General features: G+C 43.9%; 1 protein-coding gene across 1 annotated transcript; it reads left to right on the forward strand.

The window, feature by feature from the left end:
• Nucleotides 1-405: 405 nt before the first annotated feature.
• POLA2 (DNA polymerase alpha 2, accessory subunit) lies at nucleotides 406-27,641 on the forward strand. Its single transcript, XM_012778052.3, has 18 exons — nucleotides 406-821; nucleotides 3,534-3,658; nucleotides 4,449-4,540; nucleotides 4,714-4,771; nucleotides 9,825-9,931; nucleotides 11,989-12,182; nucleotides 12,795-12,883; nucleotides 14,172-14,327; nucleotides 14,832-14,894; nucleotides 15,637-15,679; nucleotides 18,932-19,056; nucleotides 19,927-19,965; nucleotides 21,045-21,118; nucleotides 24,586-24,694; nucleotides 24,966-25,072; nucleotides 25,917-25,976; nucleotides 26,228-26,354; nucleotides 27,150-27,641. The coding sequence occupies exons 1-18, from the start codon at nucleotides 743-745 to the stop codon at nucleotides 27,297-27,299; spliced, it is 1,797 nt and encodes a 598-aa protein (XP_012633506.1). The 5' UTR covers nucleotides 406-742; the 3' UTR covers nucleotides 27,300-27,641.
• The last annotated feature ends 130 nt before the right edge of the window (nucleotides 27,642-27,771 follow it).

A 27,771-nucleotide genomic window follows, 5' to 3' on the forward strand; every position in this document is an offset into this window, starting at 1 on the left:
CTGGTCACAGTAAGTTCGGGTCAGTCCAAGGCATGTACACGACAGCGCCGGCGCACCAAGGCACAGGACAAAAGGGTGACGAATATGCGTCACGGAGCTTCGCAGAGCTTCCCAGAAAATAGGCATCCGCCGCTAGCAGAGAAGCTCACTTTCAGCGCGGGTGACCGAGTGATAGCGAATCCACCCGTCATTCCCGGCTATCTTGCCCTGGGGGAGAGAACTGCGCAGCCGCCGTAGTGCGGGCGGACCGCCAAGCGCGTGCGCACGAGCAGGAATGTTTGCGTTTGTGCGCCCTCAGACGCGCGTGCGCGTGCGCGTGCAGGGTCGGGGAATGCGCCGTGGGGAGCCAGGGGAAGGGGTGGGGTTGCGGGTCTCGAGGGTTTCGCGCATGCGTGCGCTGCACAAACCATTTGGCGGGTTTTTGCCGGCTGCCTAGTTCTGCCGCGGTCACTGAAAAGCTCAGCGGTAGCTTTTAGGAAGCTGGAGGTTCTTCCGAGAAGAGCGACCTCTCGAGATTTCTGCTTCCTCCCTTCGGGGCGTTTGGGGGCTACCCCCACATTTTTAAAAAAAGTATTTCTCTGTGACTGGCAGCAGGGGCCTTCTGACGGACGGCCTGAGGTGTTGGGCCATTTGGTCACCTCCCGTCTCGGTCCGAGAAGGGTGAAAGGATAAGAAGGACCTTGTGAGTCTCTTGGGTGCAGGTCGAGCTGGGCTGGCTCCGCGGCCTCCCCACTGGACGACCATGTCCGCGTCCGCCCAGAAGCTGGCGGAGGAGCTGCAGATCTTCGGCCTAGACTGCGAGGAGGCTTTGATTGAGAAATGTGAGTTCCTTGCCTCTTCCCTGGCCCTAGCCTTGGTCCACTCTCTTGCCCGTGTTCCCTGGCGCCTAGAACCGAAAGGGGAGCGCTTCCAGGTTTCACCTCCCTTCGATTGGAGTTTTCGGTGGCTGTGAGATGAATTAAACTGAGTTTTGAGATTTGGGATATGAGGACTTTGAAATGCTAGCGGGGTACTGCTTGTATCCCAAATCAAAAATAGGAATATGAAGCATGGTTTTAAATCAATGCGAAGTTTCTGGAAGGTGAAATGGGACATGCTCGGTTGAGACTAGGCCCCGGTGGCATCTCTAAGCTTGGAAATTGTTTAAGCTCTGGTAATAAAACAAGATATGTGGGTTTTTTGAAGTGTAGCTTTTTATTCTCAGCTCCTCCCTTTCCAGCCTACACGTTAAACTTCTGCTGATCCATTAGTTCTCTCATCAAAGCTGTTGGTCTGTGTAAATGTGAATCCCTTGAGGTGGGTTCCTAAAATTGAATTTTAGCTTTGGAAGGAACTTCAGGGAGCTTGTCGGCTCTCCCTGTTTACAGATGGAGAAACAGACAAGGTGAGTTAATTGCTTGAGCTGTCTGTGAACCCACATCCCCTGCCTCAGTGCTCCATCATCTGGGTGCATCATGGTCAAGCTCTAGGGCAGTGTAAGGAGTTATTTGAAGCAGACAGACTCTGGGAGATGTGGAAGTTTTCAGTTTTAGAATTGGGGATGAATGTGCACCTAACTTAACCACTTAGCAACACTTTGAGCTTCTTATTTTATCTTTAAAATCAGAATGCAAACATATTATTTTATGATGAGAAATTCCTTTCACAGAGACCAGAATACTCCCAAGTCTTTATGTCCAGTGCATTCTCCTCTTAAAAGGGGACTTAAGTGAAAAACCTGATCGTAACAAGAGAAATTAGTTACGTGAGCCAAATTTGCAAAGGCTCAGTCCAAGATGCCTGTTGCTTCCATCTCACATAGGAATACCTTGGCTTTGGAATTCTGGATTTTGGATAATCACTAACTTAATGTTGCCTGACAGTCATACCATATTTCCCAGGTCTCTTCACTCCTAGTCTTCCAGATGACTATTGCCCACTTTCTCCTTTAACATCCTTCTATCCCATCATCACTCTCAGCTTATGAATTTACTTTCTGTTCACTGAGAAAATAGAAACATTAGAAAACTTTGATCAGCTACCACCATTACTTCTCACCTACCCATGCCTGTGGTGTGTACCTAGCCTTCTTTCCTATTGCAATGAATAAACTCTATATTCTAGCAAAATCAAAACTTTCCACTTGAGTCCTACATCCCATTCCTTCTTACCTACTTTAAGGACATCACTCCAGTAATTCTCCCCTCTTACATGTTTTCAATTTTCCCTCTACAAGATTTTTTTCCTACCAGCATAGAAATGTGGTTCCAACTCCTGCCTTTAAAATATTCTATTGACCCCACTTACCACTCTAGTTCTCTCCTCAATTATAGCAAACCTCGAAAGACTTGCTGTCTTCAAATGGTTCCTCCTTAAATCCATTTCAGTAAGCTCTTGTGTCTCCACCACTTCACCTTCCTACATCTAGTTTTTTTTTAACCTTACTTGTAACCTGGTGTCAGGCTTTGCACATTCATTCTCAAATGCTGTAAGGCACTCCAGGGCTCAAGTCAGGGATCTTTTCTTTTTTCTAGATACATTCACTCCCGTGGTGATTGCACCTGGTCTCATGGATTTACATCCCATGTGTTTACTGATGGTTCCCAAGTTTACATGTCAGCCCAGACTTCTTGCCTGAACTTCAGGCTAATCTGTCCAGCGGCCTGCTTGACGCCTCCAGTTGAATGTCTAATTGTCATTGCAAACTGTATGTTTAAAACTAAGCTCCTGGTATCTCCTCCCCTCCTCAAAGTTGCTCCTGCTTTCTTCCCCATCTCAGTTAATAGTAACTCCGTCCTTCATGTTTTACAGGCTAAAAACATCAGCCCCATCCTTGATTCCTTTGTTTTTCTCACACCTCACACCTGGTCAGCAAATCTCACTGGCTTTATCTTCAGGATATATCCTATCCAGAGTCCACCCACTTCTTGTCACCTCCACTGCCACCACTGTGATCCAAGCCACTATCATCTCTCACGTGGACTTTGCTACAATTCTTTTTGTTTATTTGTTTGTTTGTTTGTTCCTGCCATTCTGTTGTCCAGGCTAGAATGTAGTAGCATCATCATAGCTAACTGCAACCTCTAACTCCTGGGCTCAAGCAATCCTCCTGCCTCAGCCTCCCTAGTATCTGGGACTACAGGCACACACCACCATGCCCAGCTAATTTTTCTATTTTTTGTAGATATAGAGGCCTCACTATGTTGCTCAGGCTGGTCTCCAACTCCTGGCCTCAAGCAATTCTTCTGCCTCAGCCTCCCAAAGTGTTAGGATTACAGCCATAAGCCACCAAGCCTGACCTGCCATGATTCTCTTAATTGGTCTCCCTGATTCTGCCCTTGCCGCCTTCTATCTCCCCCCAGTAGTAATTTTTGGGAAGACAAGGATTCTTCTCTGTTTTATTTGCTGCTGTATTCTCTGCCTACAATAGTGCCTGACACTAGTAGATGCTGAATAAATAGTGATTGAATAAGTAGAAGATTATTTTCTATTTTCAAAGTGAAAGCTGCCAGAAATGAACTAAGTTCTTACTTGTCCAATTTTCCTTCCTACAGTGGTAGAGCTTTGTATTCAGTATGGACAGAATGAGGAGGGAATGGTAGGCGAGCTCATAGCCTTCTGCACCAGCACCCATAAAGTTGACCTTACCTCAGAGATCCTGAACTCTTTTGAGCATGAGGTAAGAAGAAAATGTAAGCAAAGTAATGATGTGGCTCACTTCTGCTCTATAGGGGAGGCACTGTGATATATTGAAAAGAGTATGGGTGTTGACTCACACCTGGACTCCAGGCCCTATGTGACCTCTTAATGTCCCTGACCCTTAGTTTCCTCTTCTGTCATTGGTTCTAATAATCTGTATTTTTTATGATTATTTTAAGAATTAAATGAGAATGGATGTAAAACACCTAAAACTGTGCCCAGCAAGTCATAGGTCTTCATTAAATAATTGGCTTTATTAGAATTGTTAGGTGTTGTAGACAGCCACGGGGTAAGTCTTTATTTTTAGTCTGTATGCATTTTCTTAATTCTTTTTTTTTTTTGAGACAGAGTCTCACTCTGTTGCCCCAGCTAGAGTGCTGTGGCATCAGCCTAGCTCACAGCAACCTCAGACTTCTGGGCTCAAGCAATCCTTCTGCCTCAGCCTCCCAAGTAGCTGGGAATACAGGCATGTGCCACCATGCCCAGCTATTTTTTTCTATGTATTTTTAGCTGGCCAATTAACTTATTTCTATTTTTAGTAGAGACAGGATCTTGCTCTTGCTCAGGCTGGTTTCGAACTCCTGACCTTGAGCAATCCGTCTGCCTGGGCCTCCCAGGGTGCTAGGATTACAGGTTTCTTAATTCTTACTTTGAGGAATTTTATATCTTTGACTATATTTTGAATACCTATTATTACCTCAAGGCCTTAGAAAATGCCTTCCCTATTACTTGACTATGGAATAATATATTTACTATCTTTTATTCCTCAGTTTCTGAGCAAAAGATTATCCAAAGCCCGGCACAGTGCCTTCAAGAATGGTGGACATGCAGGAGCTAGAGACATTATTTCTATACAAGAACTGTATCCTTTTCTGCTTGAAGGTCTTTGCACCAAGCCACATATTGTCTTTGTCTACAGTTGCATGTATAATTTAAAAACAATAATCAAAATTGCCTAATATTCAGATTTCTTATTTAATCAGCTCTTACCTTAGGTGAAAGTTTATTATTGTTTTTCTTAACCAATGTTTTTAGAATTGAAGTGGAGGAAGAGGAAGAAACTCTCTTGAACTCTTATACCACACCCTCTAAGGTAAATATACAGTGTTTAGAAATTGTGTTCTACACCTAACATTTTCAAAAACATTATCACAACATTTGAAAATCTGAGGAAAAACAAATCAACCACTTTCCTACAGTTCCTACTATATTTCCATTTATATATCTTTCTGATTATATGCCTAAATGTTTTACATTATCTCAATCCTTGTGAACCTATAGTTATCTTGCTTTTTCAGTTAGCCATAAATATAATTTCTCCATAGTTGCCCTTTTTAAATAGTTGTTTGGTTTTATACTGTTATTGAATAATCCAGTTCTGTGGTATTAGACCCCAGCTCGAGAGGTCAAGTGTAGGGCATTAGAAAAGAATTGCATTTATTTATTTATTTATGAATGAATGAATGACCGAGTTATACTTCTGTTGCCTGGGCTAGAGTGCCATGGTGTCTAGCTCACAGTAACCTCAAACTCCTGGGCCCAAGTGATCCTCCTGCCTCAACCTCCCGAGTAGCTGGGACTACAGGCATACGCTACCATGCCTGGCTAATTTTTTATGTATATATATTTTTAGTTGGCCAATTAATTTCTTTATATTTTTAATAGAGATGGGGTCTTGCTTTTGCTCAGGCTGGTCTCAAACTCCTGACCTTGAGCAGTCCACCCACCTCGGCCTCCCAGAGTGCTAGGATTACAAGCATGAGCCACCTCACCCGGCCAGAAAAGCATTGCCTTTAAAGTCTTGAGTTAGAAGACCTAAGGTGGCCTTGGGTGAGTTGTTTTATTTCTGTAAGCTACAGTTTCCTTATGTATAAAATCAAGATTCATTCATTCAGTTATGCAGCAACTACTCTGTGCCAAACACTGCACTAAACACAGGGTAAACAGTTGTGAATGCAACAGGCAGGGATGGGCTCTGCCTTCAAGAAGCTGACAGCCAGAGGATAAGATCCACCATCTTGGAGGGCTTGAAGAGGAAATGAATAGGTAAAGTACAAGCCCCTAAGCAATATATTCAGTAGTAGTAATTACTCTTTATACTAAATAAGATTGTGGAAATCCATAGACATACGGTAAACCTTAACTTTTCAAAGTAAATTACATCATAAGAAAGAAGATAAGTAGTTTAGGTATGTCCGTGGAGAGCAAGAAAATGTGCCCTATGAAATTGTTAACACAAAACCAGGTTCATATCATAGTAAAGGAAATAAGGAAAGTTTTTTTTTTTTTAATATATATATTTTTTTGAGACAGTGTCTCACTCTGTTGCCTGGTCTAGGGTACAGTGGCATCATCATAGCTCACTGCAACCTCAAACATCTGGGTACAAGTGATCCTCCTGCCTCAGCCTTCCAAGTAGCTGAGACTACAGGCATACACCACCATACCCAGCTAATGTTTGTATTTTTCTTAGAGATGGGGTCTCACTATGTTGTTCAGGCTGGTTTTAAACTTCTGGTCTCAAGCGATCCTCCCACCTCGGCTTCCCAAAGTGCCAGGATAATAAATAGGAGTGTAGCCACCGCATTTGGCCAGGAATTTTTCTTAGAGTTTGTCAAGATTGGAGAGACTGTAACTTTACTCTTAATTTTCCCCCTAAAGTAGTCCTCTCAGAGTTCACATCCCAGTGAAGGGCACTTCTATTCTTCCATTTGCTCAGGCCAGGAACCTTGGAGACCTCCTTGAGTCCTCTTTTTCTATCACACCCCACATCCAACTCAGCCACCAGTCCCATCAGTCCTCCTTTTAGGATCTGGCCATCTCTCACACCTCCACTGCCACCATCAGGTCCACGGCTTCACTGTCTCCTTCTGAATGATTGGGACAGCCTCCTAACTGGTCCCTTTGCCTCTTTCTGCCTTGTTCACCTCTAACCAACTCTCTACACAGCAGCCTAAGGGCTCCTTTCAAATGAAAGTCAGATTAGGTTTTCTCGCCCACAACTCTCCCCACTGGGTTTCCATCTTCCTTCCTTCCACACTCCCTCTCACTCTCTGCTTCTGTTGTGCCAAGCACATGTCCACCTCCTATGTCTCCTTGTCAGAGAGAATGCCTGTCTAAAGTAACAAACCCCCTCTTCCCCTCCTTTATTTTATATTCTTGCTTTATTTTCCTCCATAGAATTTATTGCCACCAGACATGTTATATATTTATTTCTTTGTTTTAGTCTATCTCCCTTTCATTAGAATGAGAGTTCCTTGCGGATGCAGACTGCTTTATTCGCTGTCTTCCCAGTGCCTGACATATTAATAGTTGTTGAAAGACAGACCTCTGAATAAGGGAGGTTGGTAGGCTGTCTAGGCAGGATCTCACAGAATTACAGTATCAGTGAGGCCACCAGAATTTTGATCTGATTGGCAGCTTCACAGATCCGGAATTTATCTGATTTGTCTGTGTATCCAAAGTTGATTATATTCTTGGATCATATTCACTCATGGTAACCCAGTTCTCAGTAGACTGATGCTAAAGCCAGAAGCAAATTTACTGTTGATATAGATGCCCTTCCAATGACTGAAATATCATATTTAGGATACTCATTGCTGCTATGGAAATACTTAGGAAACTAAACTATGAAACAAAATTTGTGACTATGGAATCCACACTAAATGAGTTGGATTGGAATGTTGAGCAAACAATTTGAAATATGTGTCTGAAGCTTAAAAGAGATACTGTGTGTCTGGGCTGGAGATATGTGAAATGCTTAGAATACTACCCCTCAAATGGAAGTTCTTCCATCATTGTTAGGCCATGCATCAATGGCAGCATGATAAAAGAGTCAAAGTATGAACGTTGGCTTTTCCCATACTGACAGTGCTAGGATGATGTTGCCCGATCCTTGTCAGGTCTTGGGGACAGGTATATCTCTGCTATAAAGGTGAATATGTCAGTGGTTTTAGCTTATCACCATTAAGTATTTCACATGTGCAACTGATAGCTGTTCTTTTGCCTCTATGTTCACCATAAATCTTCTGCTTATAATTTGGCTTCCACATGTCCTGTCTAACAGAGAGAGAATTTGTTAGCCTAAGGATTTGAAGTTCCCATATCCTTGGCAATTATGTTTCTAGTAAATTAATAAACTGGCATCCTTGGTTATAATTTGACTTTCTGTGTAGTGTGAGAATGTACTTCACCCTAAGATATGATAATATGGTACCCTTGGTGACTATATTTCTCATTTAAAATGTTTAAACTGGGCCGGGGGCGGTGGCTCACGCCTGTAATCCTAGCACTCTGGGAGGCCGAGGCGGGCAGATTGCTCAAGGTCAGGAGTTCAAAACCAGCCTGAGCGAGACCCCGTCTCTACCATAAAAGTAGAAAGAAATTAATTGGCCAACTAATATATATAATATAAAAAAAAATCAGCCGGGCATGGTGGCTCATGCCTGTAGTCCCAGCTACTCGGGAGGCTGAGGCAGGAGGATCGCTTGAGCCCAGGAGTTTGAGGTTACTGTGAGCTAGGCTGACACCACGGCACTCACTTTAGCCTGGGCAAGAAAGCGAGACACTGTCTCAAAAAAAAAAAAAAAAAATGTTTAAACTGGTATTTAATGTTAATAATGAACCTCACGAGCTTGGTTAAAGGGATCACATTCCTGAGAACTATAACTGAAGTTAGTATGTTAACACAATTAAGTTGTACCACTAAGGCTGAGGACTAGATCTACCAGACTATGCCATGTTTACCAAAGTGCCATCACATTGTCATGTCCTGGCAGACAGACTATCATTCTCTTGAAATATCCCTGCCCCACAACACTGGCCCTAGAGTACTATAGCCTACTGTATATTAGAAGAATCTTTGGAGAAAGTATATTAAAACCATAAAATCTTTTCTATCCTTTGACCCAATAATTCTCCCTAGAAAAAAATGTTTCCTGAGGAAATAATCTAAATTATGGAGAAAGCTGTATGCATGAAGATGTCCATTTTAGCATTATGTATAATCATCAAAGATTATGAACAGCCCATAATCCAGCAATAGAGAAGTTATGTAAATTATTGTACCAATTCAATCAAATGGCACAGCTACTAAAAAGGATAAAGATTGTAACAATGTGGAAAGATGTTCATAATATAGTAAAACAATCAGTATGTAAAATACTTAGGTTTATATTTAAACTGAGATTATAACTACCACAATTTGTATATTTTTAAAATTAGAAAAATATTAAAATACTATTAAGGAATATTTTTAAATAGTTATTATGTAAGTATGGTAGCATAAGGGTATTTTTTAAAAATCTAGTTTTCATTGCAGCTGCTGAATGATGGTTTTGAATCTGTTATCTCAAATTCTGTCCCATATTTGCCATCAGTTGACAGTTTGATGGCATAACTAAAACTAGCAGCCAGGAGGAGCCCTAGGGCAGGAAAAGCTTCTGTACACAGCTAGCTTCCTGGTTGCTGTCTGGGCCCGGACTTTGTCTTTGCTGTGTTATAGTCATTATTATTCTAGACTTTAGGGAGCAATAGGTCTCTGGACTGTGGGTTTCAGCCTCCATTCTTGGCTTATCTTTGGATTCTTGTTGATGAGCCAAAAAAAAGGAACCAAATCCAGAAACCATCAGTGAGTTTGCTAACTTCCAACTATGAGCTCAACTACATTATCTTCCTGGAGTCATTCCCTTCTTTAATTTTGAAAGTGTGTGGTAGACTTTTCCAAAATAAGTGGTAACGTGGTCCCATCCCTTCTCAAGAAAATGTGTACATGTAGGTCAAAACTATATACATTGCAAAACTCTTATCTGTTCAAAAGCAAAGAGAGGTGGGCACAGAAAGTGAACATGTGAAGGATTTGACAGGACAGATTGCCCACCTGGTGATTCTTTTTGGAAAATGTTTATACTTTTTCATAATTGCCTTCAAAATGGGGACAGCGTCCTGATGGATGTCGGTTACAGTTGTTGAAGGTTTCTTCATGGGATTCTGTTTGGGGGACAGGACTGTAAGAAGAGAACTAACCTAATCTTATTTTGTGCCCTTCTTTGGGCACCCTTTTCCCTTTTCTTCCTAAAGAACCGTACACTTAATGAGCAACTTGGGTCTAGAGTGACTGGGATTTTGTTTTCCATTTTTATTTCTAGGGCTCTCAAAAGCGAGCTATTGCTACACCAGAAACCCCCCTAACAAAAAGGAGTGTGTCTACTCGTAGCCCCCACCAGCTCCTGTCACCATCAAGTTTCTCTCCAAGGTATGGATCATGATTAATTCAAGTGCCAAAAAGCAGGCCTCACTCCTCTTTCTTTCAAGTGCCAAAAAGCAGGCTGTCTAATGGAGGCTAACTACAGAGTAACTTATTAACTGTGAGTGGGCGTGTGCATTTGCAGAGAATTGGCTGGAAAGCCTATTGCTCTCTGCCTTGCCTGCTTTCTCGTCCTTTGTGGAAAATTACTGTTTCTTGCAGTAGTTAAGGAAACTCACTTTCCACCTACTTTTCTAGGGCTCATTTCCTAGATCAGGAACTGATATCTTCTATTGAAAACAACCCATCTATTCAGAAGTCCAGGAGTCCTATGAGTCTTGCCAGTAGAGGCAAATAGGTTTTCACCTGATTCTGTTAGTTTGTGTTTTGTTGGGTTTCTTTCTTTCTTTTTTTAAATCTAAAGTATTTATTTATTAAAAAGAAAAACACGTATCTTTGTTCACAATGTTGTATAACCTGTTTATTGTTCCTCACTCAGGTTACAACTAGTTTCTGAGAATTTTCTTGTCACTAAATCTACACTGACTTAATTGGTATTTTTTCCCTGCTGCCACCATTGCACATAAATCCACAAAGATCATATGTGATTTTTTTTGAAATCCGTAAATGACATGTCTTATACTAGAGAATTCCATAGGTAAGTGGTCTGCTGAGCAGAAGAAGGGTTTTTAGGAGCCGCCACATCAAGATGAGGCTCAGGAGCAGTGATGGTAACTAACTATTTAGGGATGTGCGACTGCCAGGAGTTGCTGCCCCTACTTTGTATCACTTCTTCTACACTGACCAGAGCTTAAGAGTTTTCAGCTTTGTCACTTTAGAAAGGTGGTGATAGAAGCTCTGCAGTCATTGAAGATGAGTGGTCTTAGATTTTAAAGCACAATGTGATTTTAATGTGGTCTCCTACTGACTTTGGCCTCTTTGCAACTTGACGTATGGGGATGGTTCTCATAGATGTGCCAGCACCATTATAGGAGTTGATTCTAAACATGCAATCCTTTGAACCCCATAGCTGGCCTCATGTGAGCTTCTCACTTCATTAAAGGGTCTGCTGAAAAGGTTGTCCCACGGACCTTTGCAGGGAACAGCTCAGAGAAATCTGCAAAATGCTGCCTAGTCATTTTTTAATGCACACTAATAAAGCTGGCAACAGAAACTGGTTTTGTAATTTATAAAAGTAACTTCTAAATTATTCAGGTAGAGGCACCACTGGAGATAGAGATAATTAATTAAGCTCTTTTTCTGTAGCTTGTCTGTGGAAAGGAGTAATGGCACCAATTGCGATGATGTCCCACGTAAAACTGGTTCCAACAGTTTCAGTGCATTAAACAAAGCCTGTTTTAAATAGACCTCTCTGTACATTATGTTCACAACCAAAGGATTAGAAGAACTCACTGTTACCTAAGCAGATCAGCAAAATCCATGTGTTCTTGGAGGTGTAATTTACTAGTCAAGAAGTAGAAATACGAGAACTTGTTAGTTGAGCCTTGGAAAATGGGAATGTTTACATACCAGCAGACTTAATTCATTACCTCTTTATGTCTACAGGCACTGGGGAAAGTTGATTAATTTTGTTTAGCTTCATTTTATTGTTGTTTCTACCTTGAACTACATTGTGAGAATTTTTATATGTACCCAGCAACTTTTGGCTTATCTATAGATCCAGGCTCCAATGATGTTCTAATAAATGCTAAAAACTCATAAGAAGAAAATAGTATATAAAACTTGGTTTTTAATCAGGGTTTGGGTTTTGTTTTGCCTTGTTTAGTTTTAATGCCAAGAGAATGACAACCTTTTAAAATGTGTTTCTGTCTCTAAACTTCTCTAAACATGTTTGGTATTCCTGAGCCTGGTGTTCCTCAGCCCCTCATTCCTGAAATTTTTTAAAGGTCTGGGTATGTCCAAACCTATTAAGCTGATTAGATTTGTAAAATGTGAGGCCAACTTGCCTTTTCTTTAATCCCTATTTCTAAAAGGTAACCTTATTTTATTCCTCTCTTCCTTTGGATATGAACACAGTAATATTAATCTGTTTTGCTTCCAATTAGTGCTACTCCCTCTCAGAAATACAACTCGAGAAATAACCGAGGAGAAGTGGTTACTTCCTTTGGCTCAGCACAGGGAGTGTCTTGGTCTGGGAGAGGAGGAACTGGAAACATTAGCCTGAAAGTCTTGGGGTGTCCAGAGCCACTCACTGGGAGCTACAAAACCATGTTTCAGAAGCTTCCAGACATTCGAGAAGGTGATTATTTTTCCCTTTGAAATTCTGGTAGATATAAAACCACCTGAAAGAGTTTAGAGCAAGTAATAAAGGGTCAGTTCGGCTGGTAGAACATGTTCCAAGGTTGCCTTTGAATATATAAGTTGACAGATGTCCTTATGGATACCCTAGTAGTGCAGGGACATTAGCGATACTATCAGTAGTTCTCCCAAGTCATGTTACTTTGCTAAAGAAAAAGCACATAACCATTCCCAGTAATGAAAACTTGAACTGTTTAAAGGAATTCAAATTAAAGACATTTATGGCTTCTTCTTTGGGTGCTGTCTGCAGGTTTGCCTTGACCTCCCTGAAATTGCAGTGAGGATGTGAATAAAGGGCAGGCTTGGGTGTGAGAGTTCATGCTGACTCCCTGGCATTATGCTATGGGACCTCCTGTGGCCAAAGAGAAAGCCAAATTCAGCAACCAAATATTGGAAATTTGGCTAAGGCTTTAGAAAGTTTAAATTGGCCAGATGTCCCAGGCACCCTTCCTGCTTCGTAAAATGACTATAATAATTTACAATGTGCTGTATTTTTTCTTCTTCACAAGTGAAATGTTTTAAACACAACTCTTTTTCATCTCTGGGATTGCAGTTCTGACATGTAAGATAGAAGAACTTGGCAGTGAACTCAAGGAACATTACAAGATTGAGACTTTCACTCCTCTTCTAGTCCCAGCACAAGTAAGTTGTTCTAATAGTTCTTGCTAATTAATCTTACATTTTAAAATCAATGGTGAAGAGGCATCTTTCTTCTTTTTTCATTTCTTGTCTATGTTCTAGCTTGAACATCTATCTTGGTTGAATTTGGTAAAATGGGTTCTTCTAAAGAAAGACTTATAAATGCTCTCTGGTTTTGTGACCAGAGAATTATTTTCTTCCTACCTGGATTAGGGTCTTGCACATAAGCAAAAATTGAAGGCTTTGTTCCCTCGTTCCCTCGGTGAAGCAGGTAGTCCCCTGGAGATTTCTCACAAATAGAAGTATTCAAGTATCCAAATGTGAGGACAACAGTGAGGGTGGGGTTTTCAGAGTCTTGTTCTCTGGACAATAACTTCCTGTCTTCCTTGATTTGGACTCTTTTGTTATAGACCAACTGCTATAGTATCTTTACATCATGGTTTAATCTGGTATATATACTAGTGTTTTCTCTCTAGAACATTTTCTAATCTAAGGGAAGATATGTTCTAGAGGATTCTTTAAGATACCTTTGTCATATGTTTGCATCCAGAGAAGAATGACCAGTTGGAAAAGATACGCAAAACCATGTCATAGAAGGAAGTTTTGGAGGACTTGGGAGGAAGTAGCAGAGCAGAGGCAGAGATGCACATTCATGTGGGAAAAGATTAGACTCCCTCCCCTTGCTCCCAAGAGTAGGAACAGGACGGAGGAAGCCAGAGGGAGAGAGATTTTAGCTCAATAAAGAACTTCCTGTTGAGAGACAGTATGGTGTATTGTTCAGGATATGGCTCTGGAGCCACATTTCTGCACTTCAAACCCAGGCTTCTCCCACTGTGACCATAACTAAATTATCTGACCTCTCTGTTTATCGTTCTCCTCATCTGTAAAGTGGGTACAGTAATATCCACCTCATGGTAGTTGTGAGGATTAAATGAGTTAATACACTGTAAGCTTTTAGAACAGTGCCTGATATATACTAAGCTCAATAAATTATAGCTATTATTAAGTTATAGCTATCCAGAGATTCACTGGGCCTATATTAGAGATGCTCATGCTTAGGCAGCCACCTGGAAAGTCTTGGTGGGCAGGTGGACCTGATGCCCTGAGAACTCTCAGTTCTTCCACCCTGAGAGTCAGTGATTATGCTGTGTTCACCTCAGGGTCAAAGTAATGCCCTGCCAAAGAAGGATTTGTTGTTCGGGGTCTGTTTACTATTCACTGCTGACTGTTGACTTCAGATTTTGAGCTCCTCCCCAAAAACTCATTCTTACACTGCAATCTTCCTTGGTAGGAGCCTGTCACTCTGCTGGGCCAGATTGGCTGTGACAGCAACGGGAAGCTGAACAATAAGTCTGTGATTCTTGAAGGAGACCGGGAACATTCCTCAGGTGCTCAAATTCCAGTGGATTTGTCTGAGCTCAAAGAATATTCTCTGTTTCCTGGACAGGTGAGAATAGAGATGTGTCCACTGGCATGTGGATAGGCTCTTCACGTCTGTAGCGTGTGTGTGCTGTGGGCAGCTGCTCCTCACTTCCTCTCTCTCATGCCATGAGGTTTCTCTGGAGCACAGGCCCAGGAGCAGACACCATTGTTGGGGTTCCAGTTTTCCGTTGTGTGTTCTGACCTTGGCTCTGAGGTCTGATTGCCCAGGTTCAAATTCCAACTCTATCCAACAAGGTGTGTGGCTGTGGGCAAGGTAATTAATCTTCAACCGTAAAATGGGTAATAATAATTCTTACCTCACAGGATTGTTTTGAAAATTAGATCATTCCTGTACAGCAGATTATTATTACTAAGGCCCCTTAATTTGTTTTTTAGAAAAATGCCCTAAGTTTACAATTACAAAATGAGAGTAGCTAGACAGTGCTTTTAACTGCCTCAGAATAATTTATTCTGGGCCTCTCATTTATCTCCCCCACTTAGCAATCCTGTTTTGTGTCTTGTCTTTCAGGTTGTAATTATGGAAGGAATCAACACCACTGGTAGAAAACTGGTTGCCACCAAACTCTATGAGGTACACAGTGGTTCCCCCACCTTCTCTCCTCGTTTGCTCCAGGCACAGTATGTCTAGAAACCGTCTCTCCTAGAAACTGGTCCTTTTTAAGAGCCCATTTATTTGTTAGTCAATTTTCTATCTACAGAGTGGGAATCTGGCACTAGCTCTAGCAACTGTTACTATAAGTATTTTAGGCTTTGCAGGCCATATGGTTGCTGTCACAGTGATTCAACTCTGCCATTGTGGTACAAAAGCAGTCATAGGCAACTTGTAAGTGAATGAGTGTTGCCATGTTCCAGTAAAACTTTACTTACAAAAATGCTGTAGCTAGATTTAGGCTGCAGGCCATAGTTTACTTATCCCTGCTCTAGGCAGTAATCCTCCAGAGATTTTCACAGAATGTCAGGAAAAGTAGCAAGACACACTTCTCTCCTATCCTTGTCTAGAAGCATACTGATATTTTAGGGACCTATTTTGTTCCAACTTGTTGCTGGGTGTTTTATGAGAGTTTAATGGTAACCTCCCATTACCTGGGTTTCTTTGCCACTCTGAGCAGTATTGAGAAATGGCAGGTCCCATCAGCTATGTGGGCTTTCAGCTCCAGGAGAAAAACAGAGGTGCATCTTTCACACTCTCTCATCTCTCCCCACCGGCCTCCCACCGCGCACTTGCACACACACCCTGCTCAATGCACACTCCTTTCCTCGCCAAGGCAAAGCCTGGTGCAAAATCTTAGTTGAGCCTTTGTCTTGTTTTTAAGGGGGTGCCACTTCCATTTTATCAGCCCACTGAAGAGGATGGAGGTAAGTTTTGGTTCAAAAATTGTTTTGCCTACAATGAGAATTGGTGGACCAGGGTCCAGGAATGCGGTTCCTCATACCCCGAGAAAGCTGCAGAAGCTGTTCAAGAGCCGTGTGACCAAGCAGTAGAGGCATAGCCAATTTGTGGGGTGAGGGGTTCAAAAACCCTTTGTCGCAAGACCACCTATCTGACCCCAGTGAGGATTGGCAGTGTTACAGCCTGGGTTCTACTTAACACCAAGTGCATCATTTAAAGACTAATGTTTAACAGGTATTTAAAGAAGATCATTGGCTCTATGCCTGTAAAATTAGGGAAAAAAGAAGAAAAATAAGGAAAGTTAATTTGAAAAGGAAAAAGGTGTACAGTTTGAAAAAGAATTTCTTCAAATGCAGTGTGGCATCCTGGATTGGATCCTGGAAAAGAAAAGGGACTTTGGTGGAAAAACCAGTGATGTCTGAATAAAGCCAGGAATTTAGTAAGCAGTAATACACCAGTGTTAATTCCTTAATTTTGACAAATAGACCGTAGTTATGCAAGATGTAAACATTAGGGGACATGGGGTGAAAGATATACAGGAACTGTATACTATGTTTGCAACTTTTCTACAATTCTAAAGTTATTTAAAAATAAGATATTAAAGAATTTCTAAGAAACCCTAATGTTCCCACCCAAGCATCGGGAAACCAGCCTGCCTCTGCCACCAGTCAGGCCCAGCTCAGCGCAGACCTCAGGCATCCCCCAAAGACTCCCTCTCTCAGGGTCCTCTTGGGTCTCTGTTCTAAACAGGTGGTGTTCCCCTAGGAGCCATGGAGACCCTCCTGCCTGTGTCCTCCAGCCCAGGAAGTGTTCTAGGGCTTGGTTCTGCCTCCTGGGGCCATGGGCTTGGCCCTAAGCCGTAAGGCTCACGGGCATGTGTTTCAGTTAGCTTTTGCTGTGTAATAAACTATGAGAAATGTGCTGGCTTGAAAAAAAAAAAGAACCCTAATGTTATTTGGTAACTAATCTAGATGGGAAAAGGCCAAGAAGAAATTTTGACAAAGTTTGCTTCAAAATATTTCAAAGCACTTCTATAAGCAAAGTAGAATACTATTAAGAATTAGCAGTCAGATGGCCAATGCTAGCACATCGTAACACCCCATGCACCCCGTTAACAGTGTGCAAGGTCATTCTTGGAGATGACTTAGAATCAGGAATGAGATGTAGGCATTTATGGGATTGCACATTTTATCAGAAAATGTATTTATGGGGGCAAGGGTGGCATGCAGATAATACATTCAGATAATGTAAAGAAATTGACCTGGCCAAGGTGCCAGGAGCCTCAGCTGTGTGCCAGGGAAGCCTTTGGAAGCAGTTTAGTGGGTTGTTAACAAACTTTTTTTTTTTTTTAATAAGGAAATAAGCAAGGCACTCAGGGAGATAACAGACTAAGACATGGATGTTGCCTTCTAGGCACCTACCGTGTACTTTAGGGTTTACATTTCCTGTAGGTTCCTCAGAGCCAATCTTAAGTTTGTCTCCAGCCCCAATACCACATGAAACTTACTCTTCCCTTGAATTCTTTGTCTCAGTTCATGGTATTATTGCTGTGGTAGACTACACAGTAGCTCCTAATCCCTAGAACCTGGGAATGTGTTCCATTATATGGGAAAAGGGACTTTGCAGGTATGATTAGGTTGAGGGCCTTGAGATGTGGAGGTTATCTTAGATTTTCCAGGTGGACCCAGTGTGATTACAAGGGTCCTTACAAGAGGGGTAGCAGGAGGATCAGAGTTAGAGATTAGAAGTGTTAAGCTGCCGGCTTTGAAGATAGAAAATGAGGCCATGAACCAAGGAATGCAGGCAGCCTCTAGAAGCTAGAAAAGGTGAGGAAACGAAGTCTCCCTAGAGCCTCCAGAAGGAAGGCAGCCCTATCAACACCTTAATTGTGTTGTTTTAAGCCACTGAGTTTGTGATAATTTGTTAAAGCAACAATAGAAAACTAGTACAATTGCATGTTAAGAAGTCAGGATCGGCCAGGCGCAGTGGCTCACGCCTGTAATCCTAGCACTCTGGGAGGCCGATGCGGGTGGATGGTTTGAGCTCAGGAGTTCGAGACCAGCATGAGCAAGAGCGAGACCCTGCCTGTCTCCACTAAAAATAGAAAGAAATTAATTGGACAGCTAAAAACATATAGAAAAAATTAGCCGGGCATGGTGGCGCATGCCTGTAGTCCCAGCTACTCGGGAGGCTGAGGCAGGAGGAGCGCTTGAGCCCAGGAGTTGAAGGTTGCTGTGAGCGAGGCTGATGCCACGGCATTCCAGCTGGGGCAACAGAGTGAGACTCTGTCGCAAAAAAAAAAAAGAAGTCAGAATCTTTGGATTTTGTTGTTGTAAGCTACAGGAACTGGCTCAGACTAACAAGATAGCTCACAGATTGGACAGGCAGCTAGAAACCCAGGCTTGGAACCAGGATAAGGGCCAGCAACTCTGGTGTCCAGGTAGCAGGAATTCCCCACCTGTCTCCTTGGGGCACCTTGGCTGGAATAGGTTAGCTCCAACCTTTTTCTGTCCTTGGGTAGTTCACCTCAAGATTTCAGATCCTGAGAGGAGAGTGTGAGTGGCTTAATCTAGATCATGTGCCTGCCCCTTATGTAGAGGAAGAGAAGACAGAGCATCTAATTTACCCACCTCAACTGTCTTGTGGAGAAGAGGGCTGGTTCTCCAAAAGGAAAGCAGCTGCCATTAGGAAAAGGGCAAGGCGAGATGGGTGGCCAGAAAACCACAAATGCCCCTGCATTCGTCACCCAGTAGTCTCCCATTCCAGGCCTTTCACCCCAGCCGGTCTTTCTGGGCTCTTCAATATCTGCCATTCTCCAGCCACACTGGACCACCAAACACTCCTAACACTGAGCACACTCAAGGCTCAGTGCTCTCCTGTACCCTGCCTTGCCCTCACTCCCAGAAACTTCTCCAAAGTGTGAGCACATCTCACCTTGGTAAATTCTTCCTGACTGCCATTGCCCTCGCATCACTCATGTGCACTGCCAGTAAAGTGCCTAGCACGTGTTCTAGGTGTTTGCCTGCCTGCTTGTCTCTATCACCTGGTAGAGTGTTTCTGGAAGGTGGGGTGAGGCCTCCTTGTCTTAGATCCCCAGAGTTATACACATAAGGAGACTCAATAAATGGAATCCTGTGGCATTTTCCCTTTATGGCACTTTTCCCCCCATTACTCCAATGTCTGTCCCCTTCTAATCGAGACAATCCTTTCTGTTTTAGACTTTGAGCAAAGCATGGTCCTGGCTGCCTGTGGGCCATACACCACGTCCGACAGTATCACGTATGACCCCTTGCTTGACCTGATCACTGTCATCAACCATGACCGGCCGGATGTCTGCATCCTGGTAGGAGGCACCAGTGGGAAAACGGGAGTTGTTCTTAGAAAAGGGTTTTAATGCAGTTCTAAATTTTTAAGAAGCATGTCCATCTCTCCCCCTTTTAAAAATATCTTCTAGGCCGGGCGCGGTGGCTCACGCCTATAATCCTAGCACTCTGGGAGGCTGAGGCAGGAGAATTGCTTGAGGTCAGGAGTTTGAGACCAATCTGAGCAAGAGTGAGACCCTGTCTCTACCAAAAATAGAAAAAGTTAGCGGGTATGGTGGTACACACCTGTAGCCCCAGCTATTCAAGAGGCTGAGGCAGGGGGATCACTTGAGCCCAGGAACTCGAGGTTGCAGTGAGTTACAATGATGCCACTGCACTCTATCCAGTGTGACAGAGTGAGACTCTGTCTCAATAAAAATAAAAATATCTTCTAGTTCTTAATCTTACATTTTTGGAGAGGTGTGCATTATTTACAGACCTTCAGTAAATTTAAAAGCCCAACATTTTTGCCACCCTTCACTGCTTTTGTAGAACTTCTGAGCATCTCTTTTTAAAGTTCAAAGTACTACTCTTAGTATGGTAGTCAATTTCCCTTGTTAGGTATAGAAAGTCAGAAAAAAGCCCAATGTTAGAGGGGGCAGTAGTACTGGTTATTGGGCCCTGGGAACCTCCCTCCTTCCAGGGCTCACTTGCTTCCGCCTGCAGAATTGGTGAGGCACCCCCTATCCCATCTGCTAACTGTCCCCAGGCTCTACAGGTAACCTTGGAGGGACAGATGGACCCTGGGCAGAGAATTGCTAGTAGAGGTTATCTGAAATCATTCACAGACATATGTAATTCTGACTTGTTCTTCTGGTGCCTTTGTTTCTCCCCCTTGGGTTTATTTGCAGTTTGGTCCTTTCCTGGATGCTAAGCATGAACAGGTGGAGGTAAGTGACTCAGGTTGGAGTGGGAAGGAGTACTGGATGCTTGCATTCAGTCAAGCCCTCATTTTTATTATCATCTTTTGGAGCTTATCCCACATCTGTAACAAACTGAAATTAATTAATCCCTGTGGCTGATCAGAAAAACATTGTAGGCCGGGCGCAGGGGCTCACGCCTGTAATCCTAGCTCTCTGGGAGGCCTAGGCGGGCGGATTGCTCGAGGTCAGGAGTTTGAAACCAGCCTGAGCAAGAGCGAGACCCCGTCTCTACTATAAATAGAAAGAAATCAATTGGCCAACTAATATATATAGAAAAAATTATCTGGGCATGGTGGCACATGCCTGTAGTCCCAGCTACTCGGGAGGCTGAGGCAGGAGGATTGCTTGAGCCCAGGAGTTTGAGGTTGCTGTGAGCTAGGCTGACCCCACGGCACTCACTCTAGCCTAGGCAACAAAGCGAGACTGTCTCAAAAAAAAAAAAAAAAAAACATTGTAGCAGGGTATTTTTAATAAAGACCTTGAATTCTAGGGCTTCATTTCACCAGAATACAAAGCTGTCTGGAAACCAGGAGAGGAAAATATAAATACATCTGTCCTGACGTTCCATTGTGTGATGCTTCATGCTAAGTAAGGCACAAAAGAGCAGTAGCATAACTGCAAGTGTCTGAATCACTGGGCTGCACTATGACGTACCTTTCCTGGCCACTACCCTAAGCTGGTAGCTCGTATCTTGCTGTCCTTTGCATAAAACACAAGCAGCCCTTCACAGGACTTCTCTATGGCTGAGGGCTGAGGCCTGCTATCCTTTGTCTCAGGATATTTTACTTTCCACAGAAAAGATTTCAAAGCACTGTTCCTTTTAGTCTCTCTCAGATTCCATTCAAGAGGCTTAATTCTTCCCCGTCTTCCCTCCTGTTCTCAACTTGCTAGACTCAGCTCCTTGCAGACAGAGACCACCCCCTTTTCATCTTTCATCTCCTTCAGCTCTTAGCCCCACAGGCATCTAAGGGTTGCCTAACATGTTGAGCAAGTGACTAAACACCAGAAGTCTACCCTCTAAATCTGTCTCCTTTCCTTTCTTGCAGAACTGTCTACTGACAAGTTCATTTGAAGATGTTTTCAAGCAATGTCTACGAACAATTATTGAAGGGACAAGAAGGTCAGAATTCAAAATGCTGGGCAGAATCTTAAGCTTCCTAGGTTTTCCAGAGTTTCCCATTAAGAAACTGAAACTGTTTTAAAGTAAAGTTACTGTTCTTTTCATCCTTTTGAACTACTGAGATCAGATAGAACCCTTGAACTTCAAGTGCAGACTCTGAGTTAGGAAGCATCTCTGTAAAACACAAAGATAAACATACTTGAAAGGAAAAGGTTACATAGACTCTCACTCTTCCCTTGCTCTTTCTTCCCTCTTTACTTACTTCCTTTTCTCACTCTTTTTTGTATAAACTAACATTCCATGGGAATCTTCGCAGAATGACTTTGAGAAGTGTTTGATGATTTACACAACAAAATCCTGTGAAGCCCCAAACATCTCATTGTGCAAGTGATTGTTTGGGGTGAGCCCAAGCTCTTCCCCTGAGTCAGTGCTTCCCAGGTTCTGTGGCTAGAGCCAGGGATGGTAGGGACTTGATGAGGGTGAGGACTTGAATCCCTGCCATAGACCAAACGGAAGGAACTGGGAAGGTCACAGCAGTGATGAAAGAGCTGTGCAGTTCTAATTTGAGAGGAAAGTCACTGTTCCAGGAAGAGTCTAAAGCTAGAAGTAGAAAGTTATTCAGGAAGCTGACATCCTCAATTCCTGTCTTTTTTTCCTCCAGTGCCAGAGTTTGAAAGAAATTGGTGTAGGTGATAGATCTTCTCCTCATGGGATTCGTTTGCCTATAGCCGAGTTCATAAAAAACAAATGTTCCTGAGGCTAGGCTTTTAGAAACAAGTCTGTAACAAAGGTGGTTTTTAAAACAAGATGTCTCATCTTCTGCCTTTTGGCCGTGAGAACTGATCCCAGAGTTGATTAGTGGTAATGCTACCTTCTTGTACCGGCAGCATGGGCCAGTAGAGCAGGCATCTGGGCTGGGTGAAGAGGGCGGGTGGAGTCGGGGACTTGAGCTGTGCCAGTGACAGCCTGCAGCAGGTTCTGGCCCTTCTTCCCTCCTTCCCTCAAACGAAGGTGACACAAATGCCTTCCCTCTTCCCCAGATTTGTTGTGAGCCTGATGGAATTCATCAGACCTGGAGAGTGCTTAGCACTTCTCAGGAGATAATCTCCCCAAAACACAGGAGCAGGGCTGTGTCCCCTTGTCAGCCGTTGGGGACAGGCAGGGACTGTGCCGCAGTGCCCCAGCTCTGGCTGGGTGCTTTTAATTTGAGGTTGGGTTCTGTTTTTGGCTCCTTACCCCATGTGGTATTGACAGCAGTGAGAGAAACAAAGAACAAACTGGCTTTGTTACAGTGGGGCGAGTGCCCAGCGCCACCAGGCACTTTCATCTGTGCCAGTGTGCCACAGGGCAGGGGGAGCCGCCCCACCGTCTAGAAGGAGTATATAAATGGTCCTCGGGTGGAATTTCTTTTTATTCCTGAGAGGTCAGAAATGCAGGGCATAAGCTGATTTATCGGTAAAATCTAAAACCAATGAGGAAGCAAACACACCCAGCCCAGGAGCCAAGCAGAGCCCGTGTTCTCCTTCTGTCTGAGGGAGAAGCTATGAGGACCCTCCCACCATGATGTGTGAAGTTGTGCAATGCTGAGCATAGTTGGAATTTTTTCTGATCCCTCCCCCTATAGCCAGTTTATAACCATGAGCAGGAGAGCTGTTCCTTTCTTAACTGTTGTTTTTCCAAAGCCTACACTGAAATAGCAATTTTATGCCATGACAGCAGCCAGCTGCACCTCAGTCCTTTGAGTCCATCACAAACTTTGAGCCCTCGGGATCTGAAGCATAGATTGTCCTGTTCCAGTTACCCTGGGGCCTATTTACCAGCTCCTAGCACCCAAATGGTGGACTCATGTAATTATAGTGAACTTCTCGATGTTAAAGAGATTATAACTAACATGCAGAGTACCTTTGGTCTCAAGATTCTGATTTTCTGTTGCAGAAGTCTTCAGTTCACACTCTGAGCAGACACGACACACAAGTGATAAGGGTGACAACTGTCACCAGCACCTTTATCACAAGTGAAGTACCTATACCTGTGCCCAAGAGGGCCACATAGCAAGAGAAGGAGCTGGAAATGAGAGCTATTGGTAGATTTTAAACATGCCCCTGAAGTACACTTCATGCTTATTTGGTTTATAATAGGCCTCTCCCAAGCAAGAACAGCTAAGGGAACCGGCAGTGTGACAACTGTACACACTACTGTCATAGAAGGAACACATTTCTGTTTAACCCACCTTTCGAGACTTTTTTCCTTTCCTCTATTGCGTGGCTGGGGAAAATAAACAGTTGGCCCTTCGAGTTACAGCTTTTTTCTTCACTGACTTGTAACCTTAGAGATTCTCCTTCTGCCTCTATCAAAGGAGACATCTGCTGTCATCTATGCTTTTACTGTTGCTGTTAAATATTTCTTTCATTTTCACAAGACAGTCTGTTCAGAAGTAAGAACGGAGGGTGTGCCTGTGTGAGAGGGGAGGGGTGCGACAGCTCAGAGAAGCTGATCCTGTTCTTCCCCATCTGTCTGGAAATGTCTGTGTCTTGGGTATCCAGTGATTATAGCCCCGTGTTTGGTTAGTCAAGAGGTTTCAGTTTGATCTTCTAAACACTAAGGCATTCTTGGGGTCTGATTAGCATGCCTGGTTTCTCCCTAGGAAAGATCACCAGCTTCATGCTTTACCAAGTTATGTGTCAGAGAGACTGTTGTGTAATGAGTCAGAACTTTGGTTTCAGCTCTGACTCTGAGGTTGTGATTCTTTTTTTTTTTTTTTTTTTTTTTTTTTTTGCCATTTTGCTTAGAAGTGAATGAGGTTGTGATTCTTTTTTTCTTTTTTTTTTTTTTGAGACAAAGTCTCACTCTCTTGCCTAGGCCAGAGTGCAGTGGCATCAGCCTACCTCACAGTACCCTCAAATTCCTGGGCCCAAGCCATCCTTCTGCCTCAGCCTCCTGTGTAGCTGGGACTACAGGCACATGCTACCACACCCAACTATTTTTTTGTTTAGTAGAGATGGGGTCTCACTCTTGCTCAGGCTGGTCTCAAACTCCTGACCTTAAGCAATCCTCCAACCTCGGCCTCCCAAAGTGCTAGGATTTACAACCGTGAGCTACAGTGCCCAGCCTGAGGCTGTGATTATTTGGTGAAATCCTTGTCTTTCTAGATGTTCTAGATCTCCACTTCTTCTCTCCTTTTTCTACCAAGCAACTATTCCCATCCTCTCCCTGGTGGAATGCCATACAGAGCAGTGAGAAAGTGTGTCCTGGGCAGTCGGAGCCTTATCAAGATGGACATGTGTGAATTAGAACAAATTGTCTTTCACTCCTAGTGTCTTATGGGAAACAACATCTCTCTTCAGAGTAGAGTCCAGTTCTGGGATTCTTCCTTGTATCCAGCGCTGACACATCCAGTCTGTTGTCCAGCTGTTCCAACTCAACTGCACTCATTTTTCTCCCTTCTCTGTTTGTTTTTGACAAAGTAGCTCTGGTTCCCACCTTGTGTTTGTCCCATCACTGAGAGATGTGCACCACGAGCCGGTGTACCCACAGCCGCCTTTCAGCTACTCCGATCTGTCTCGAGAAGACAAAAAGGTACCAGCAACCCCTCCTTGACCAGCAGGCAGCCAAAATCCAACATGCCACAGTGACCCAGCTCTGTCCCTGAAGTGGAGGGTGGATAGACCCTTTCAGGCTTGCATGCAGACTAAATCTTAAACTCCTTTTTTTAATAGGCAAATGTGTTTGTAAGTTTTGCTATACATTGGTTTGGTTCCCTCCCCAATCCTCAGAGACGCCCCACTTTCATGGGAAAGAATTTTCTTGGTGTGCAGCAAATGTTTCTTTCAATCTGTCTTCATTTTAGCGAGTACAGTTTGTGTCTGAGCCCAGCAGCCTCTCTATAAATGGAGTGATCTTTGGCTTGACGTCCACAGATCTGCTGTTCCACATGGGGGCTGAGGAGATCAGTAGGTAAGACGCGTTTTGCAGGCCCCAAGCAAAAATAGCTGACTGTCTGGTCTAGGTCCTTTCCTTGGCCAAGAAAACCAAAGGGCTGCTTGACAGTCTTGACTGGCAAGTCCTGAGAGCAGGACCCTATAGTCCTGAGAGCAGGACCCTATGCCACATCCTCTGGCCATTGGAGTTTCTCTTTGTCCAAGAGGAGTGGTCCCATGCATTTGTTTTTGTTACCACTTGTCTAAGGAGGGTCTCAAACACTATTGAAGGCCCAAAAGAACCACATCTGTTCTGTCCTTGCACTTAATTTATAGGCATAGAAATTCATCTACATTTTCTTCTCTGCTTTCCTTTTCATCTCCCAAATTTTTGACCTGAACAAGTATAGGTGTCCTCTTTGAGGAGAATGAACTGAATTTGCTCTGAAGGGTTTTTTTTGTTACCAAAACTGTGTAGCTCTGCAGAGAATCAGACCCTGCCAAATCTGTCAAGTTGCGGTTCAGCAGTTCTCCCATCGCCCTTGCCGAGAAGGAGTGTGTGAAGCAATGCATGTGTTAAGTGAGATGGGTGTGTGCTCGTTGGCTGAAGTCTGAGATTCGGGGTCAGCCCGGCTACATGCTCGCCTTGTGGTGCTGCTGATTTTCCGTGCTCTTGCAGTGCCCTGCTTCCCTGTTCACGTGGGAATAGACCAGACTACTTGTGGGTAGGTCTTTAAACTTCCCCAAAGGTATCCTCTTGTCACTATGTCTTGGTCATTTAGCCTTCTCTAGTTTATTAAATGCTTAAGTCTTCCCTGAAGAGAACTAGGGGCTATAAGAGAAGGTTCTGCCTTCTAGTTCTTGCTTTCCTTCCTTCCCAGTACTTCTGGAACTTCAGACAGATTCAGCCGAATACTCAAGCACATCCTGACCCAGAGGAGGTGAGCACGCTTGCTGGAATCACCTGGCTGTGAAGAGAATATTTGGACAGGCTTGGTGTGAAAGCCTTCACCGGGCCACTGCCAGGGAACTTCACCCTGTGACGACAAGCCTGCATTCTGTCCCCCCAAACACAAAAAAGAAAAAGTCGGTCTAGGAATGCAAGCAGCACAGAAGCCAGTACATAGAAGGGCTCAGTCTGGGAAGGGGACCCCAAACCAACTGCTGCTAACTTTTCTCTCCGTCTCTGTAGCTTCTACCCACTCTACCCGCCCCAAGAAGACATGGCCATTGACTATGAGACTTTCTATGTCCACGCACAGCTGCCTGTCACCCCAGATGTCTTCATAATCCCTTCAGAGCTGAAGTACTTTGTGAAGGTAGGTTTGAAGTCTGCTTTTTTCCAGAAACACCAAAACCAGTCTTTGACTTTCCTTTCTAGACCACTTGGCACTCACCCTTCACAGACCTGCTGATGGGATAGTGGCGTAAGCAACCCCACCGGGACCTCGTTTCTTTGGGGGAGGTTGTGGGACCAGAAAATCAATCTGTTGATAAAATGCTTGAGTAGACAGTGTTCCCTGCTCCCCACCCCTCCCCAGAGACCGGGAGCCCACGTGGCCAGTGAGAAGGCCTCAAGTGATGGCTCTCACCAGGGCACGTGAGGGTGGCCTGGGGAATGTTTCACATATGTAGCCTGCCTTCTCCCCCAAATTCTGACATGACCACCAAGTGGGCTCAGCTGAGAGTATTTCAAAGATGCTCTCAGGTCATTCTGATCTCTGCTACCCTAAGACCCTGCCCACCTTAGAATTGGGCCTTAACAGGGAATCCACCCAGACCAGCCCCCTCTTGCCAAACCGGAGGCAATTCAACCTCAAGAGGTACGGGATTTTTCACATGGGAAAACAATAAACAGCTAGATCAGGTTTGTCTCCACGTTTGGGAACTGATTGTCATTCTGCCAAGTCACCTCATTATTCTGTTGGAGAGACTCAGAAGGAATCCAAAGTTTTCCAGTAATAAGTTAACATATTTGACTGGAAATGTGTTTGGTTGCCTTTGTCTATGAAACTCTTTGGGGTCCAACCATCCAGTGATTCCTTCTTTTTCACATCAGTCCACAGTTAGGTTAGGGCCTCTCCAAACCCGCCGTCCTCTCCCTCCTTCCCCAGGACATCCTCGGCTGTGTCTGTGTGAACCCCGGGCGCCTCACCAAAGGGCAGGTGGGCGGCACCTTCGGCCGACTCTACCTCAGGGGGCCGGCGGTGGACGAGGCAGGCAGGCGCAGTCCGTGTGTTGCCGCCCAGGTGGTCAGGATCTGAGGCTTCTGTCCTCCGCCGTCCGTCCCCCGCTGTGCGGGCAGCAGACAGCTGAGATGGAGCCCTCTGACGGGACCAAATTGTCAGGTGCTAGAAGAAAGAAGGAGCCAGCCCCTGAGGGGTGGGCTGCGGGACAGGGCCATAGTGCGGACCTGTGTGGCAGGACCCTGCTGTGAGCCAAGCTTCTGTCTGGAAGGAAGCTCTTGCGTCTGAATGCAGACGTGGCGTCGAGAAGCGAGCTGGCTGTGGACACTGCATACTCAGAACAGACAAGAGGCTTTGCGATTTTCTACATGAATCAAACACAGAAACAACTTTTGGAGAAATAAAAATAAAATCAGAGTATAACTTCTGAGTCTAGTCTTTCTTCCACTTTCTTTTTTCCTGGTAGTGGACAAAGAGAGTCTCCTAATTGCCCTATGTCCAGAGAAGGCAGAGCGTCGGTCACACTGGGTTTCTGTCCAGCCGCTCGGCC

Source organism: Microcebus murinus, chromosome 4, assembly GCF_040939455.1.
Source record: "Microcebus murinus isolate Inina chromosome 4, M.murinus_Inina_mat1.0, whole genome shotgun sequence".
Lineage (NCBI taxonomy): Eukaryota > Metazoa > Chordata > Mammalia > Primates > Cheirogaleidae > Microcebus > Microcebus murinus.

Excerpts from the sequence above, each read along its gene's own strand:
- POLA2 (XM_012778052.3), top strand. The coding sequence starts at position 743 with ATGTCCGCGTCCGCCCAGAAGCTGGCGGAGGAGCTGCAGATCTTCGGC. Across the intron at positions 3,659-4,448 it reads TGAACTCTTTTGAGCATGAG|TTTCTGAGCAAAAGATTATC; the intron begins GTAAGAAGAAAA and ends TTTATTCCTCAG. Across the intron at positions 25,977-26,227 it reads CACATCCTGACCCAGAGGAG|CTTCTACCCACTCTACCCGC; the intron begins GTGAGCACGCTT and ends CCGTCTCTGTAG.